This window comes from Eurosta solidaginis, chromosome 2 (genome assembly GCF_040869045.1).
Source record: "Eurosta solidaginis isolate ZX-2024a chromosome 2, ASM4086904v1, whole genome shotgun sequence".
In the NCBI taxonomy this organism is placed as follows: domain Eukaryota; kingdom Metazoa; phylum Arthropoda; class Insecta; order Diptera; family Tephritidae; genus Eurosta; species Eurosta solidaginis.
In genome coordinates, this window is record NC_090320.1 from 179346524 (window position 1) to 179362115 (window position 15592).

Genomic DNA, 15592 nt, shown 5'->3' on the forward strand with positions numbered 1-15592 from the left:
ATCCACCTATAGAACTAAAGATCACTCCGTTTTAAAATACTCTTTAATACCTTCCATTTGATACCCATGTCATACAAACACATTCCAGGGTTATCCTGGGTTCATTTTCCTACATGATGATTTTCCCTTAGTTTGTCTCCAAAGCTATCAGCTGAGTATGTAATGTTCGGTTACACCCGAAATTAGCCTTCGTTCCTTGTTATACCTTTCATGAACATGAAATGATATATTAACTCTGATCTGATGTTTGTAACGTTGAGAAATATAAAAGATAGACTCACCATTAAGTATACCGAATTGATCAGGACCACGAACTGAGTTGATATAGCCATGTCCGTCTGTCCGTCCGTCTGTACGTTTGAACGCTAGATAGAAAGATTTTTGGCCATTTCTCCCTTAATTTAGAAAGTATAAGGGCGGCCACCGTGGTGTGATGGTAGCGTGCTCCGCCTATCACACCGTATGCCCTGGGTTCAACTCCCGGACAAAGCAACATCAAAATTTTAGAAATAAGATTTTTCAATTAGAAGAAAATTTTTCTAAGCGGGGTCGCCCCTCGGCAGTGTCTGGCAAGCGCTCCGATTGTATTTCTGCCATGAAAAGCTCTCAGTGAAAACTCATCTGCCTTGCAGATGCCGTTCGGAGTCGGCATAAAACATGTAGGTCCCGTCCGGCCAATTTGTAGGGAAAAATCAAGAGGAGCACGACGCAAATTGGAAGAGAAGCTCGGCCTTAGATCTCTTCGGAGGTTATCGCGCCTTACATTTATTTTATTTTTTAAGGGTGAAACTCTTTGATATATATTTTAATATATCGTAGAAGATTTCCTGAAAAAATCACTTTGATCGGAGCTATATGTATATAGTGTATACCTATCCCATACAACCGATCGTTCAGATAAGGGGGTTTTTTGCCATTTTTTATTTTATATTTATCTAAAAAATCTTTTAGGTATATACATCTGTTCACTATATATTTCTTATCTTATACATCCGATTATTTGGAGATTACGAACGGGATAAGACTATTGTTCAGCCCCATTCATGAAAGGTATGAAATCCTGTCTTTCTTGTTTTATTTTATATTTAGCCCAAAAATCGCTTAGGTATGTACATCTGTTCACTATATATTTATTATCTTATACAACCGATTATTTGGAGATTACGAATGGGATAAGATTATTGTTCAGCCCCATTCATGAAAGGCAGTCCCGTCCTTACTTCTTTTTATTTAACTCACTTCGTTGCCACTTTTTTTATGTTTCATAAAATGGGCTACATAGATTTCCGCCTGACTAATCTCAACTGTACCCAAAGAGGCCAACGGGGATCAATAATGCCCCAATGTAGACAAAAGAGATAAATCGGAGACTGCTCTTTTTAAGGATTAATCCCACTATTTTTGCAGGGTACTTACACTAAATATTCTTACATACATAAGTGTTGTGTATTGTTGTACAACCCCAAATAACATGGGATTCAGTGTTCATAATCTCATGCAGTGTAAATATGTATATGTATGTATTTAGGTACATGTGTACATAAGTATGTATCTACCTTCTATTTTAAAGTACACTAAAAACATTCACATACATATTTTTCTACATATATAGTTGAAAAATCCGTTTTGGTTTCATATATTTAATTAAAAAGAGCCAGCAAGTCCAGCCAGTAAAAATTCGAAACAAATCGCTTCAACAATGTTGCACTCTATAAAATTATGCTCTGATAAACTCAGTGATTTACCAACAACACCTTCAGACTTAAAGGCAGTTGCATTATCATCGTCGCCACATCCCGTGCCTTTGCTTGTTCCAGCATCGCCTGTTGCCGTTGTAAATGCAAATCCGAATGTTTCGGACAGTAATAATTTAAATAGAGTCATTCCGAACACCTCTAAAATCGGCCCAATAGTAAACAATAGTAACATTAACAAGGGTATTGTACATCGGCAACTTTATGAATACCAAGGAAAATACGAAGAAAGTGCAAATTCAGCGAAATTTCATCCATATCTCCGCCAGGGGTCAGTGGTGGGTAGTAGCCCGGCAGCTGTAGGTGCGGCAAGTGCAATTGCCGCCGCAACACTGTTTCCCGTATTTCAAAATTCAGTAAATTCCAACAGCGCCGCCAACAAAGCACAACCAGCCACAACTTTTGTTATCCCTCTCAACGCTACAACTTCACCGAGTGGATTACTAACTTTGGCCACAAAACAGCCAACACTTAGTTCTACCGCCAACAGTAATGATGCCACTGTTTTTATAAACTCCAATTCGTCATACGCAAACGTCAACTACACGGCACAGAAAATGAAGAGGTAAGTAGAAAATGTGCAGTATATTAAGATGGTTTAAAAAATCAGACACCCCATGTAATAATTATTTCTTTTTCGAGATTCAAAAAAATCACAGAAATTTCAATAAGTATGAAAAAAAGGTTTCGATATAAGTCAACCGAAATTATTTTATAAATTTTTACTTTATTTGAGTCTTCAAAAATAGTTATTCGGGACTTTTATTTACAAAAGTATTGATACAATAATTATGGACGATATTTTCGTTTTAAATTCTTAAAACCTTTTTTGTTTTTCCATTAAGGCCCGGTTTTTCAGTACAAGTTCAACTCAGTGAATCAGTTAAACTTATTCTGCAGTTTTTCAGTCTATTTTAACTCAAGTTTAAGCTGAGCGTAAGCAACCCATCTGGCAGGGTTAAACTAAATTTAATCTATCAGTTATTTGCATTCGTTCGAAATGGCGTCGAATATACCCAACAAGCATTTGGGCTTGAATAACATTAGAGCTCATGATAACTTCTAAAATCTCAAGAGTTGTTTCGAAACAGTGGTTGAACTCGAGAATCATAGCGTACTCAGCAAAAGAGGAAATTTAGTATAAAGCAAAAAATGGTATTACTTAAGTTGAAAATTTTTAATTAAGAGCTTGTGGTTCTCTAACTGGACTCAAATGTAAGATTCCATACTACAGCATTTTCACGAAAATAAAATGAAATATATCTATATATATAAAGGAAAGTGGTGTTATTTAATAATTTGGGAACAATTTAAACAACGCGACATCAGGACGGACAAGGCGACAGCTGTTTCGATTATACTTTGTAAATCTCTTTACAGCCTTTTCTCCCGGGAGTGGGATTTGAACCCGCACTCCTTCGATGTTTGAAGTGTTACAAACGCATTCAGCCACGTCATGCCTTAGTTGTTGTAAACCTTATCCCAATAGCATTTTTTTGCATATTTTCTTTATGCACAGTACGTACTTCGTATGTAATCATGTGGTAAAGTTATGCGTTGTTAAGACAGTTTCAAAGAAACTTGGTGTTGTTGCTTTTGTTCTATTTATAGAACTAAAACTAATTAACCAATGTTGTATATTTGTATGAGTTTAAGCGGGGATTGCCCTTATTGCTTTAAATGTATGAAAACATTTAGTTGAAGCAATTTTTAATTTATAAAATGTTTAATAATTTGGGAAAATTTAAACAACGTGACATCAGGACGGACAAGGCGACAGCTGTTTCGATTATACCTTTTAAATCTCTTTACAGCCTTTCCTCCCGGGAGTGGGATTTGAACCCGCACTCCTTCGATGTTTGAAGTGTTACAAACGCATTCAGCCACGTCATGCCTTAGTTGTTGTAAACCTTATCCCACTTTTTCTTTATGCACAGTACGTACTTCGTATGTAGTCATGTGGTAAAGTTATGCATTGGTAAGGCAGTTTCAAAGAAACTTGGTGTTGTTGCTTTTGTTCTATTTATAGAACTACAACTAATTAACCAATGTTATCTAATTGTATGCGTTGGTAAGGCGGTTTCAAAGAAACTTGGTGTTGCTGCTTTTGTTCTATTTATAGAACTACAACTAATTAACCAATATTATCTATTTGTATGAGTTTAAGCGGGGATTTAAACAACGTGACATCAGGACGGACAAGGCGACAGCTGTTTCGATTATACCTTGTAAATCTCTTCAAAGCCTTTTCTCCCGGGAGTGGGATTTGAACCCGCACTCCTACAATGGTTGAAGTGTTACAAACGCATTCAGCCACGTCTTGCCTTCTTTTGCATATTTTCTTTATGCACAGTACATACTTCGTATGTCATCATGTGGTAAAGTTATGCGTTGGTAAGGCGGGTTCAAAGAAACGTGGTGTTGTTGTTAAATGAAATACAATGGCTACATCTGCCTATCACAACTCATGTGTACAAAAATATCACGCCCTCTGCTTCGCAAGCCTCCCAATGATCCAGGGCATTCCCGTCAGAATTAAGCGTGATACCGAAAAAATCACTGGATGATGGCTAATGACGTTGGATAACACTTCCGGAACTACATATATATTTTTTTATTTCTTTCTTTATTTCACTTAGTCAATGAACTTAAATCCTTACAGACTATGATACAAACTAAAATTAAGAGATAGTTATTTGAGAAATAGTACATGGTATTTAGAAAGCAGATTTTAACATATTTAGCAGTTTCGCTTTTGGAGCAGAAAAGTCTAGATTTACAACAGTACTGATAGAGTTAAACTCACGGAGAGCACGAGCAATTGGAGCATTACTGGAATAGTGGGTTTTAAAATTGTCACAATGAAATGTATAAAAACTGCGAAGACACCTCCGAGGAATATTAAATCGAATCCAATACAATAAATATGGGCAGTCAACGGACTCATTAATAATATCATACGTAAATGACAAGCAGAGTATTGATCTGTGATTTTCTAAGGACTTAAGGCTTAAAAGCATAAGTCGCGCAGAGTAGGCGGGTATAGGATCAGAGAAGTTTAATGGACGAAGGGCATATTTTAGAAAAATTTTTTGTATTCTTTCAATTCTAGTAATAGCAGTTTGACTACTTGGTCTCCAAATAAATACGCCATATTCAAGATTAGATCTAACAAAAGACGTGTAAAGTAACTTAAACGTGTAGGGATCAGAGAATTTGGTAGCATTGCGCCTCACAAAGCCAAGCATAGAATATGATTTAGAGGTTATGAAATTTATGTGCTTACTAAAAGAAAACTTATTGTCAAAGACAACACCAAGGTCCTTAATCTCATTAACACATTGAAGCTCACAATTAGAGATACTATAATTTGTAGTTAGAAGATTAATTGACTTCGAGTAGGTCATTTGAAAGCATTTGGACGGATTCAAAGAGATACCGGGGTTCAGACACCATTGGTGCAATTTATTAATATCATTCTGCAACATTAAGGCATCATCTGGCGTCTTAATGGCAGAAAATAGCTTTAAGACATCGACGTATAGCAAACACTTCGCGAATGAAAAACAACTACTTACGTCATTAATAAATAAGATAAATAAAAGTGGACCTAATATACTCCCTTGGGGAACCCCAGAAGTGGCTACAAACGGACTAGACGATTGTCCATCAATGGAAACAACACACTGTCTGTTACTTAAATAAGACTTTATCCATAAATGAAACGAAGAGTGGAAACCAAGGAAACCTAATTTTTTAATTAAAACACTATGATGGATTTTGTCAAAAGCTTTTGAAAAGTCAGTATAAATGCAATCAACCTGATAACCTGCAGAAAAATATTCAACACAATATTCACTAAAAATAGCAAGATTTGAAACTGTTGATCTACCAGCGACAAAACCATGCTGGAATGGAGATATTAAAGACTTGACCGCAAAATTCAACTTGGCATTAACAGCATGCTCGAAAATTTTGGAAATGGTAGAAAGCTTTGAAATAGGTCTGTAATTACGCACATCATTTTTGTTACCACTTTTAAAGACGGGGGTAATGGAGGTGAGCTTCCACTCGTCAGTGAACGTACCGGACGATAGAGATTTATTAAAAATTATTCTTAAAGGAAGAACTAGAGTCGGGCAGTTTTTTAACAGGGCTGAAGAGAACCCATCAACGTCTGTTTGAGACGAAGATTTAAGTTTGAGAATAGCATTACTAATATCATCAGAAGAGAGACAGAGGGCACCAAAGTTTAGAGCAGTGTCAAGATTCGAGGAGGCATGAAACGATTGATAACTATCGTCGGCAGAAAAATTTGATTTAAAAAACTCTGCAAATAAGTTGGCTGTATCACCCGGTGTTCGCGCTGAGTGGCTATCAAGGAACACTCCAGACGGTATACTGGAGCAACCTTTTTTGGACTTGATATAGCTCCAAAATATTTTCGGATTCAATTTAATATTAGACTCGATTGTATGAATATAGTTGGTATACAGAAGCTTATCCAAATTATTAAATTTCTTCAAGTATTGCTTATATTTAATGAAGAACAAATGGTTCTTCGTATGTTTAAACTTACTCATATATTTAGTTCTGAGATTCCTCAATTTTTTTCAACTCTTTCGTATACCACGGAAGTTTGTAAGGCCTCATTCTTCTCATAGGAATTTTATGCAGGCAGTGATTTAATAGAATAGATTTGAAAGTTAGGAAACTGTTAGAAGTATCCAGTCCTTCAAGTACCACTTCCCAGTCTATTTCAGATAAAAGACTATTAAAACTGGGAAAATCAAACGAATTAAAGTTAAAAGTAAATCTGCTTTCAGAAGTATCCTGTGCATAACTATAAAAACTAAAATTAATAACCAAGGGTAGGTGATGCCTGTCCTTGTGAGTGATGGGATTTGTACATTCACTGATTTCACAATTAATATTATCACTAATAAATATGAGATCGAGTAATCTATTTAAAGTATTAACACATTTGTTGATTTGCAATAAATTAAGACTAAGTAGATTGTCAATGAAATATAATTCGTGATTTGCAGAGAGATTATTAGGTGTAAGACCAAAATTACAAACATTAGTTGACCAGTCAATATTGCATAAGTTGAAGTCACCAAGCACGCAGAGATGATTATCACTTAGGTTATTAATAACTAGCGAAACTATGTTGTCAGCGTGTGCCTTGTATAGTTCAAATGACCTGCCTGGTGGCACGTATGATGCAAAGAGATATAGGGAGCCTTGTGAATCAGAACCATTAATGCAGACACAAATTTGGTCGAGCAGAACGTCACCATTACTAAGCGGAAAGAAACAGGAGGATAACTGACGTTTGTCCGCAATTAAGACCCCACCGCCACGAAGACAACCAGTAGCGTTAGCATCTCGATCTTTGCGGAATACATTAAAAAGATTAGAGTCGAAGAACTCACTGTCGAAAAAACTTCCATTCAGCCATGTTTCGATGAAAACAAAGACGTCATAATCCAATTGGGAACTGAAGGTGTGAACAAGATCGGCTTTGGTCCTCATCCCAGAAAGCGTTTTGGAAATATACCTTTATCTCACTATGACCATTAATTGGAGGCAGAGCCCTCACCACATTGTTCAGTGATTGCTAATTGTCGCTTGACACTGGGTCCGAGCTACTTGCTTGCTTGCGAACATTTTTAAACGGTTTAACTTTCACATTTGCTGGCCATAGCAAGGGATCCATAATTGCGTCCAGGAGGGTAGCTGACACGCCAAGCTTAAAATTTACACTAGAGAGTTTAGTAAAATCTGTATCTTTTTTAACCAGAGGAAGCAGGCAAGTTCATTGCCATCGATTTTCGTATTTTTAATCACATAGGAGATTATATTATCAGCAGTGAAATTAGATTTGAATGACGATAGATGGATCCATTTTTTTGCAGAAACTACATCAAGTTCAGTGTTAGTACTGACTCCGATCACTAGACTACGCGAACTGGTTTGGACTTGGGGGGTTTTCATTTGATGGACTTGACTTCCCGCGTTATTAGAATCACTGATTTTATCATTGCCTACCACGTCAACGTTAGTACCAGAAGACAGAGATTTAGTGCGTTTCTTGTTTTTACGCGTTTTTCTCTGAACCTGAGTCCACTGTGAGGGAGATTCAATATTATTTGCAGTAGAAGAGCTGTGAGAGAGATGTGTTGAGCATGCTTGAACCAAAGTAGTAACATTCTGCTTAGTGGCACATAGTTGAATTTCACTCACATTGTTATCATTAGAAATTGGGCAACAATCGGTGATAGCAGTAACAATTGGACTCTTGTTATTGCCATCAACATCAGCAGAAGTCATAGCAGCAGCAGAGATCGCAGTATCATTGCAGGTGGCGTCGACAATTGCACAGGCAAGAGATGCGTCATCTGTACTCGACGATGTTGTCTCTGACGTTTTAACTGCAGTAGCGGCGCAAGCAGAACGAATATCTGTAGAGCATGTGCATTTGTTTGTATTTAAATCAGAAGCCAGCGAAGCAGTGGCCGAGAACAACTCATCTAAACGAAGTTTGTTGTGTAGAGAGCGAATTTCACTTAATATTTCCAATTGGTCAATAAGAAATTTGTTATAATTTTTGAGAGAATTGATCTCAATTAGAGCCAAATCTAAAGCAATTGTTTGCTGAGGTGAGTGAGGATGACTTACGTCAACATTGCCAACATAAGAAAGCATAGGTTGACTATTGAAGTTATTTGTTTTGTCAGGAATGCATGTTGTTGTAGCATCACTGAGATTAATAGACTTATTGAAATCTATGATAGGTGGCGGTGAGCGCAGAGAGTTACGACGCAAGGCAATACACCCATTACATATGAATTGTTTACCCGTTTCAATCAAGCAATCCAGATCAGCTGGGCGAATCTTGACACACTCCATATGAAAAAGTTCAATGCACTTTGCGCACTGCACTTTTGGTTGCGTTCGCTCAACTCTACAGCCACATATGCACGGCATTTGGAGAGTAACGAAGAATAGTCATAAAGAATTAAAATATGCGGAAGCACTTATGCCAATTTTTTTTATATGAAAGTCAATAAACTTTATAATTTTTGAATATTAAAATATTTATTCAATTATAGTTTTTAAAGGCACTATTACACATTTTGTTTAGAGATCGCGATATAAAGCACAAGTATAGAAATATTTATTTGTTTACATTGATTTCACGAGATAAATGAAATTTACTTAGAGAGCCGTGTAAACACGTCTGCACAGCACGACGTTTCAAACAATCGCCGCAGAATATTTATTTTGCAAGTATGTTAGGTAAACAAAATCCAGCTGCTGCCGTATCTACAAATTATTTAGATAATAAAAACACAAATGTTGCGGCACAATAAAGCATACCCCAGAGACGACCTTAAACTCTGTTTGAAAAACTGCTCAGAAGTTTAACTGGAGTTTAAATTTGAATAGAGTTTAAGCAAACTTAGTTTAAGGTCAGCTTAATCAACCACTGAAAGGCCGGGTCTAAAAGTCATATAAAAGTTTGCTGTAACAGGGATTCTGAAATCGTACACGGTTGAAAACTTTGGTTTAAATCTTGAACTTTTTGGTCCACCTATGTATGTGGCAAAACTTATTTTGGTCTTAAGTGAAGACCTTGCAAAGTTTTTGAAATGAAACATTTTCGTTTAAATTTTAATCCAGAAAATTTCCATTTTTCAAAACAAGAAACACTAATATTAAAATATTTCGGTTAAGATTCAAAACTTAATTCTTTATATGTGAAATTAAATAATAATAGAATTAGAACATTTCAGTGTGCTTTTTATTTTTATATTTAGAACCCTCATAACCTAGAATTAAAACATTGAAGTTTAAATTTTAGACCAAAAATGGTTGATTCTTTAAACCACAAAATATGCAATTAAAATTGTTTGATTTGAATTTATATGTACAACGTATGTATGTTTAACAAATTCGTTTATTTAAAACATCAGTAGATTTACTAAAATCTTATTGGAGAAAATATTAATTAAATATATTAGTTAATAGTTAAGTTCTTTTCATAAAATGCCCAGTGCTAATACCATTTGATTTTGATGCTCTGATCGCCTTGCCTTTCTTTAGAAGTATTTTTTTCACTGTAGGGATTTGCTTTCTTCCAGGAAAGAGGTACAACCTCTAAACTGCAAAATAAAGTTTTCAATGTTTTCCTTTGGATTCTTGCTGCCATGTGCGGTGCGAAATGCTATTCCTTCACTTTCAATTGCAAAAGCATCTGCCACTAAAATGAAATGCACATGTTATTTGGAAGTTTATTTAAGAATAGAAATTTATTTTCCATACCAGTTTGTTCAATAAATTGCTTGTTATTTAATTTGCTTTTCGCCGAATGAATTACATTGGAATTTTCAGAGAATGTAACTTCCAACAATTAAAACGACTTCTTACTTACTTACTTAATTGGCGCTTAACCGTTTAAACGGTTATGGCCGTCCAACAAGGCGCGCCAGTCGCTTCTTTTCTCTGCCCTCTACCCCGCTTCCATAGGCGGGTTCCGATAGAAACACTTTCTTGGCCGTAACGTCATCTTTCATTCGCATAACGTGGTACTCGCCATTGCCAACACGTGGGGGTCCATAAATCTTTCAATTCTTCACGAAATTAGTTTGTATACATACGTATGTATGTGTGACCTGGAATCACGAAACGACCCTATTTTGCAAAAACAAGTTTTCGAGATAAAGGCGCTTAACGGTTTTTGTTTAGCTTGACTCTGTGTAGCGGCTGGCCATTGTGAATGAATTTTGTAATTAAAATTAAAATTTAATTAACTTCCCGATAAGCTACAAGCCTGGAACTTGGAATATAGTTCAGAACCCGATGACAATGCAATAATAAGAAAAAAACTCCTATAAGTGGCGCATGGATCGAAATATTTCAAAAAATCGTATTTGTGGTCCGATTTGGCTTTAAATCAGCAGACTCGGCCGCTTCCATTAGTTTAAAGCTGCAGACGAGATGTGTAGAATGGCGTGCAATTCTGTTGTCGGGGTAGTTCTTAGGGGCCCCATTATGCTAATATTGATAGACGGGGAGGTGGACTGATGAGCGAATGACGGCATCAGCATTGCTAACTTTAAATTTTCTCTCGTTTGAGGCTACCGAGTAGAACATATCAACAAACTAGATCAACATTGATGATGAAGAAAATTTTAAACGGTAGTACCGAATTTCATAATAGGTTCCAAGATTTTCAATGCAGCCCCAGAAATGAAAAATTTTAAGGATTGCGCGAACTTGCACTGAATGTTAGGTACCTAAACTCATATTCAACTGGAACTTTCCAGCACTGCAACAATTTGGGAAAAAACTGTCAAAACTGTGCGAGTCGATTTGACAAACTAAATTGTGTGTTTATGCGGGAAATTATTCCTAAAGATATAAATTTGAGACTTGTGTGGTGTTTGCAGTATTTGTGCTGGACAGGGGTCAAGGGAGAAGTAAGTATGCATACATAGCACTAAAAGAATATGCAGCGGCTCCAGACTATACGGCCTTTTATGCCAGGTGGCGTGGAGCACATGCCATAAGACGTTTGCCATCACCTCAAGGCATGAATACCCCTGCGGTTGCCATTGGGCATGGCGCCAATAACTTATTTTAGCCCAATGGACCAACCGCAATCTAAGTAGTCAATATCCAATTCTTATGACGCCGGCGTCAGCAAGAAAGCATTTGCGATCCCCTTTAAGCCATACTCAACAATCGATCGGACATTGGTCATCGCCCCCTTCAAATATGGACCATAATCTGAACATATTTGGCAACCAAGTGCATAATTGGCCTAAAGAAGTTATTGGAGGCGTACCAACATCACAGTATTGAATTCGAGATTGTGGAAAGGGTCATTATTCATGTGTTCCATTATGTCCCGAAAAAAGCCTTATAAAACGGAGCCACTGCATTTTCTGTACTACTATCTTGGGATAGGTACTTACCGCGGACCCTAATTGACCTCTGTTCTTTTTAAGCATGAAAACGCGTCAAAATTACCAAATTTCCCATATTGTTATTATTTTCTTAGCATAAATAAATAATTTAGGTTTTCAAATCAACTCGCATAGTTTAAATTTGAAGCTTATGTTGAGAGGGTTTCAGAAAATGTGTTTAAAATATTGTTTGAACTTTCGAAATACAACCGAAATTGTTTTTTTTTTTTTTTGTTTTTTGTAACTTGGTTGTTTGACATCCGATTTTTGATATTAATACATCATTATCTGCATATGTGTTTGCTTTTAATGTCCTTTCGGACTATAAAGTCGTTTCAACTATTGGTCACTTAATTGGGTTTTATCCCCTCGGGTCGTCCCTCGGCAGTGGTTTGGCAAACACTTTTCTTTCAATCTTGACGGAGGTCAAGTCTTTTGTATTGTTCGTGGCTTTCTAGGTTTGCCAACAAATGGTATGAATCAATCGTCACTGACAGCATTTGCAGACGAACTCGTAACACGAAGATCGCTTACTAATTTCACTAAGTAAACTTTTAGCCTTACTGATGCTAAAAATAAGCCTTATACGTAAAAGTATATATTGTAACGAATTTAGAGAAATTCCGCTTATTTTACACTTTCTACTAACGTTCGTATCGCTAAATTTTTAAATAATTAACTCCAATATTCAATAATGCAAAATGGTCTTTATTAGACTGCTTTGAAACTACTTCACAATAACACTTATACTTCGCAACCAATAGCGTGCTTAAATTAAACTGCTTACTGCCTACTCAGCTTTCGCTCCTTTTATACCATCTGCTGTCTCGTTTGCATACTTCTAGGCGTTTCTTCTGCTAGAATTTTCTACTTGATTACCAGCTATACGCGTCCCTTGTGTATCTGTAGTTTGTAACCTCTCGCATAGCCATATGCGCGTGTATATGTGAGTAATGATGATTGCATACTTTTGTGAGTATCTCAGTTATACGCATGTGTTTGTGCGTATCTCTCCGCTGCTTGTATCTACATATGTGTAGGCTCGCTTCAATGTTTTTTTCTGTTGTTGCGTGATTATTTACTTAGTAAACACTTAGAGATGGCAATATTCGTCACACTGCCCTCCACCCAAGTATGATCGTCCCGATCAGACAAATTTCTAGATCTAATCAGTGCTAGCCTCTCCAAATGAAACACCCTTTTATTTCGTGGTTTTCCAATGGTTTGTATGCGGTAGATGGTATCACTGATCTTCTTCACAACTTTGTACGGTCCTTCCCAACTGCACCGATATTTGGATGGAACACCTTTCTGCCGGTGAGGGTTATATAGCAGTACCAAATCTCCCTCCAAGAAACCTTCCGAATTATTGTTCTAGTCGCACCTGCGTTTCATCTTACTACTCATTATCCTGGACCGTTCCTTCACACTATGTTGTTTAGCCAATGAACTACTTCGTAGAGCTTGCGCTTGACGGATTGACTTCGCATAATCAGTATCGTTCCGACGTTTCACAACAGTAGTGCGCCCTGGCTTGAAACCACCTTTGCATTCTTTCTGGGAAATTCTGTCGTTTAGTTTAGTGCATCCATTAGGGTTTGTCAATGCCAGTGTTTTTCTCGCGGGTACCTTGGGTTTTGATTTGTTTGGCCCATTCATTCCATCAACCTTTGCCCGATTTGCCTTCTTTGACTTTTGTGGTCTCTTTTGAATCTCCTACACCAGCACTCGCTTACTGCTGAACCCTTTCTCCAAACTGAAGTTAAGTGGTATATCCTGGTTCTTATAGCGCATAATCCTTCTCTGCATATCGATCCTGATGTCATGGTCAACTAAGAAGTCCACTCCCAATATAACTTCATCAACAATCTCTGCCACATGGAATTTGTGCAGAATCGTGACCTTTCCAATTAAGACCTCACCACTTCTCCTTGGACTTGGTTATACTCGCCAGTGACCGTAAGCAACCTTGCTCCAGGTAATGGCTTTACTCTCTTGTTGACCAAATCAGATCGGATTAAGGAATGAGATGCGCCCGTATCTACAGTCAGTAAACGCTCCTTGCCATCCACATTTTCTCTGACGGTAAGACTGCTCGATTTTCTTCCAATTTGCGAGAGAGATATCACAGGACATTCAATAGCTGGGGCAAGTTTTCGATCTTTACATCTGACTCGCTCTTGCTTATCTCCTCCAGCTTTGCGTTTACGACCAGCCAAGTTGGAACTACCAGGTCCGATGCTGCAACGACGAGCAATGTAACCTGGGTTACCGCACATGAAACACTTCATAACTCCGTCATTTTTCTGTTGTGATCCCTTCAGCGCCTCCAATATTGAGTTCACCCAACCTGGCCTTTCCACTTCCACACGGGGTGCTTTGAAAACTGGCTTACACATAAGCGACGCTATTTCCTGAATCAGAGCATGTGATACCGTTTCTGCGAATGTAGGTTTTGGGTTTGCGTGTGTCGCTCGCTTCGCTTCGACATTCCGTATTCCATTAATAAAGCTCTGGGTGTTTACCTTTTCGGTGTATTCCACGGGTGCGTTCGCATTCGCTAAATGTGCCAGCCTTTCAACATCCGACGCAAACTCTTGCAATATTTCACCAGCCCTCTGGAAGCGGTTCAGTAACTCCATTTGGTATATCTGTCGCCTATGCTCGGTTTCGTATCGTCTCTCTAGAGCGCCCATCAACGCTTCATAACAGTTCCGTTCGCCCTATGGAATGGTTTGTAAGATCTCAGCTGCAGGCCCTTTCAATGTCATGAACAGTGCAGCAACTCTATCTTCAGTATTCCAGTTATTCACTGTTGCGGTCTTATCAAACTGGAGCTTAAATGCCTGGAAAGGAACAGAGCCGTCAAAAGATGGATTTTTTACCTTCGGATTGCTCGCTGGAACCGCCGGGTGATTTAGTTGTTATTGCTACATACGACCTTTTAAATCATCGACTTCTGCCTGAAATTGTGCGATTTTTGCATCCTCCGATTCAAGTTTTGATGATACCCTTGCTTCCTGTGCCTCCAGCTGCCAGGATATGCGGGCCTCTTTTGCTTTCAACTGCTCAGCCAACTGAGATGTCATATATGTCTTCTTTTCTTCCAGTTGAGATGATATTTGCAACGACATTTCTGAAATGAGTGCCTCCTGTGCTTCCATCTTGGATGATATACGTGTCTCCTGTGATTCCAGTTGGGATGCTATACTTGTCTTTTGTTCTTCCAGCTGAGATGAAATTTCGGTTGATATTTGTTTCACAACTGCTAGTATCGCGTTAGTTTCAACACTTGCCAACGGATTCGGAATCTCTATCTTCTCCTCCATTTTAGTCGCTGGCTCTTCCACATAAGGATAAAAGACATACTCGTCGACATCAATTCCTTCCAACTCCATTACCTCTCGTAGCCGTGCTTGAAATTCGGTCTTATTGCAGGGTGTATTCAATCCACGGTTTTCCAACTCCTTTTTCAGTTGCTGGATCCTTAATTCGCTTAACTTTGCCATGTCTAAGTTATATCCGAAATCTTCAGAATTTATTCAACAATTCCTCTTTTGACACCAATTGTAACGAATTTAGAGAAATTCCGCTTATTTTATTTACACCTTCTACTAACGTTCGTTTCGCTAAGTGTTGAATAAATAACTCCAATATTCAATAATGCAAAACTGCTTTGAAAGTACTCCACAATAACACCTATACTTCGCAACCAATAGCGTGCTTTAATCAAACTGCTTACTGTCTACTCAGCTTTAGCTCCTTTTATACCCTCTGCTGTCTCGTTCGCATACGTCTAGGCATTTCTTCTGCTAGACTTTTCTACTTGGTTACCAGCTATACGCGTCGCATGTGTATCTG

The 15592-nt window shown here is 37.7% G+C and overlaps 1 protein-coding gene across 10 annotated transcripts in view; it reads left to right on the forward strand.

Annotated features, from left to right (window-relative positions):
• LOC137240360 (CUGBP Elav-like family member 1) overlaps window positions 1-15592 on the forward strand; it is a 1194531-nt gene that overhangs the window by 375229 nt on the left and 803710 nt on the right. For 9 of the 10 annotated variants that reach the window (XM_067766480.1, XM_067766472.1, XM_067766481.1 and 6 more), the window contains one exon: window positions 1613-2319. In XM_067766480.1, the coding sequence (XP_067622581.1) occupies window positions 1700-2319 (620 nt within the window). In that variant the 5' untranslated portion in view covers window positions 1613-1699. Of the gene's footprint in view, window positions 1-1612; window positions 2320-15592 lie in introns of those variants that run through there. The other variant, XM_067766476.1, reaches the window with a different exon arrangement.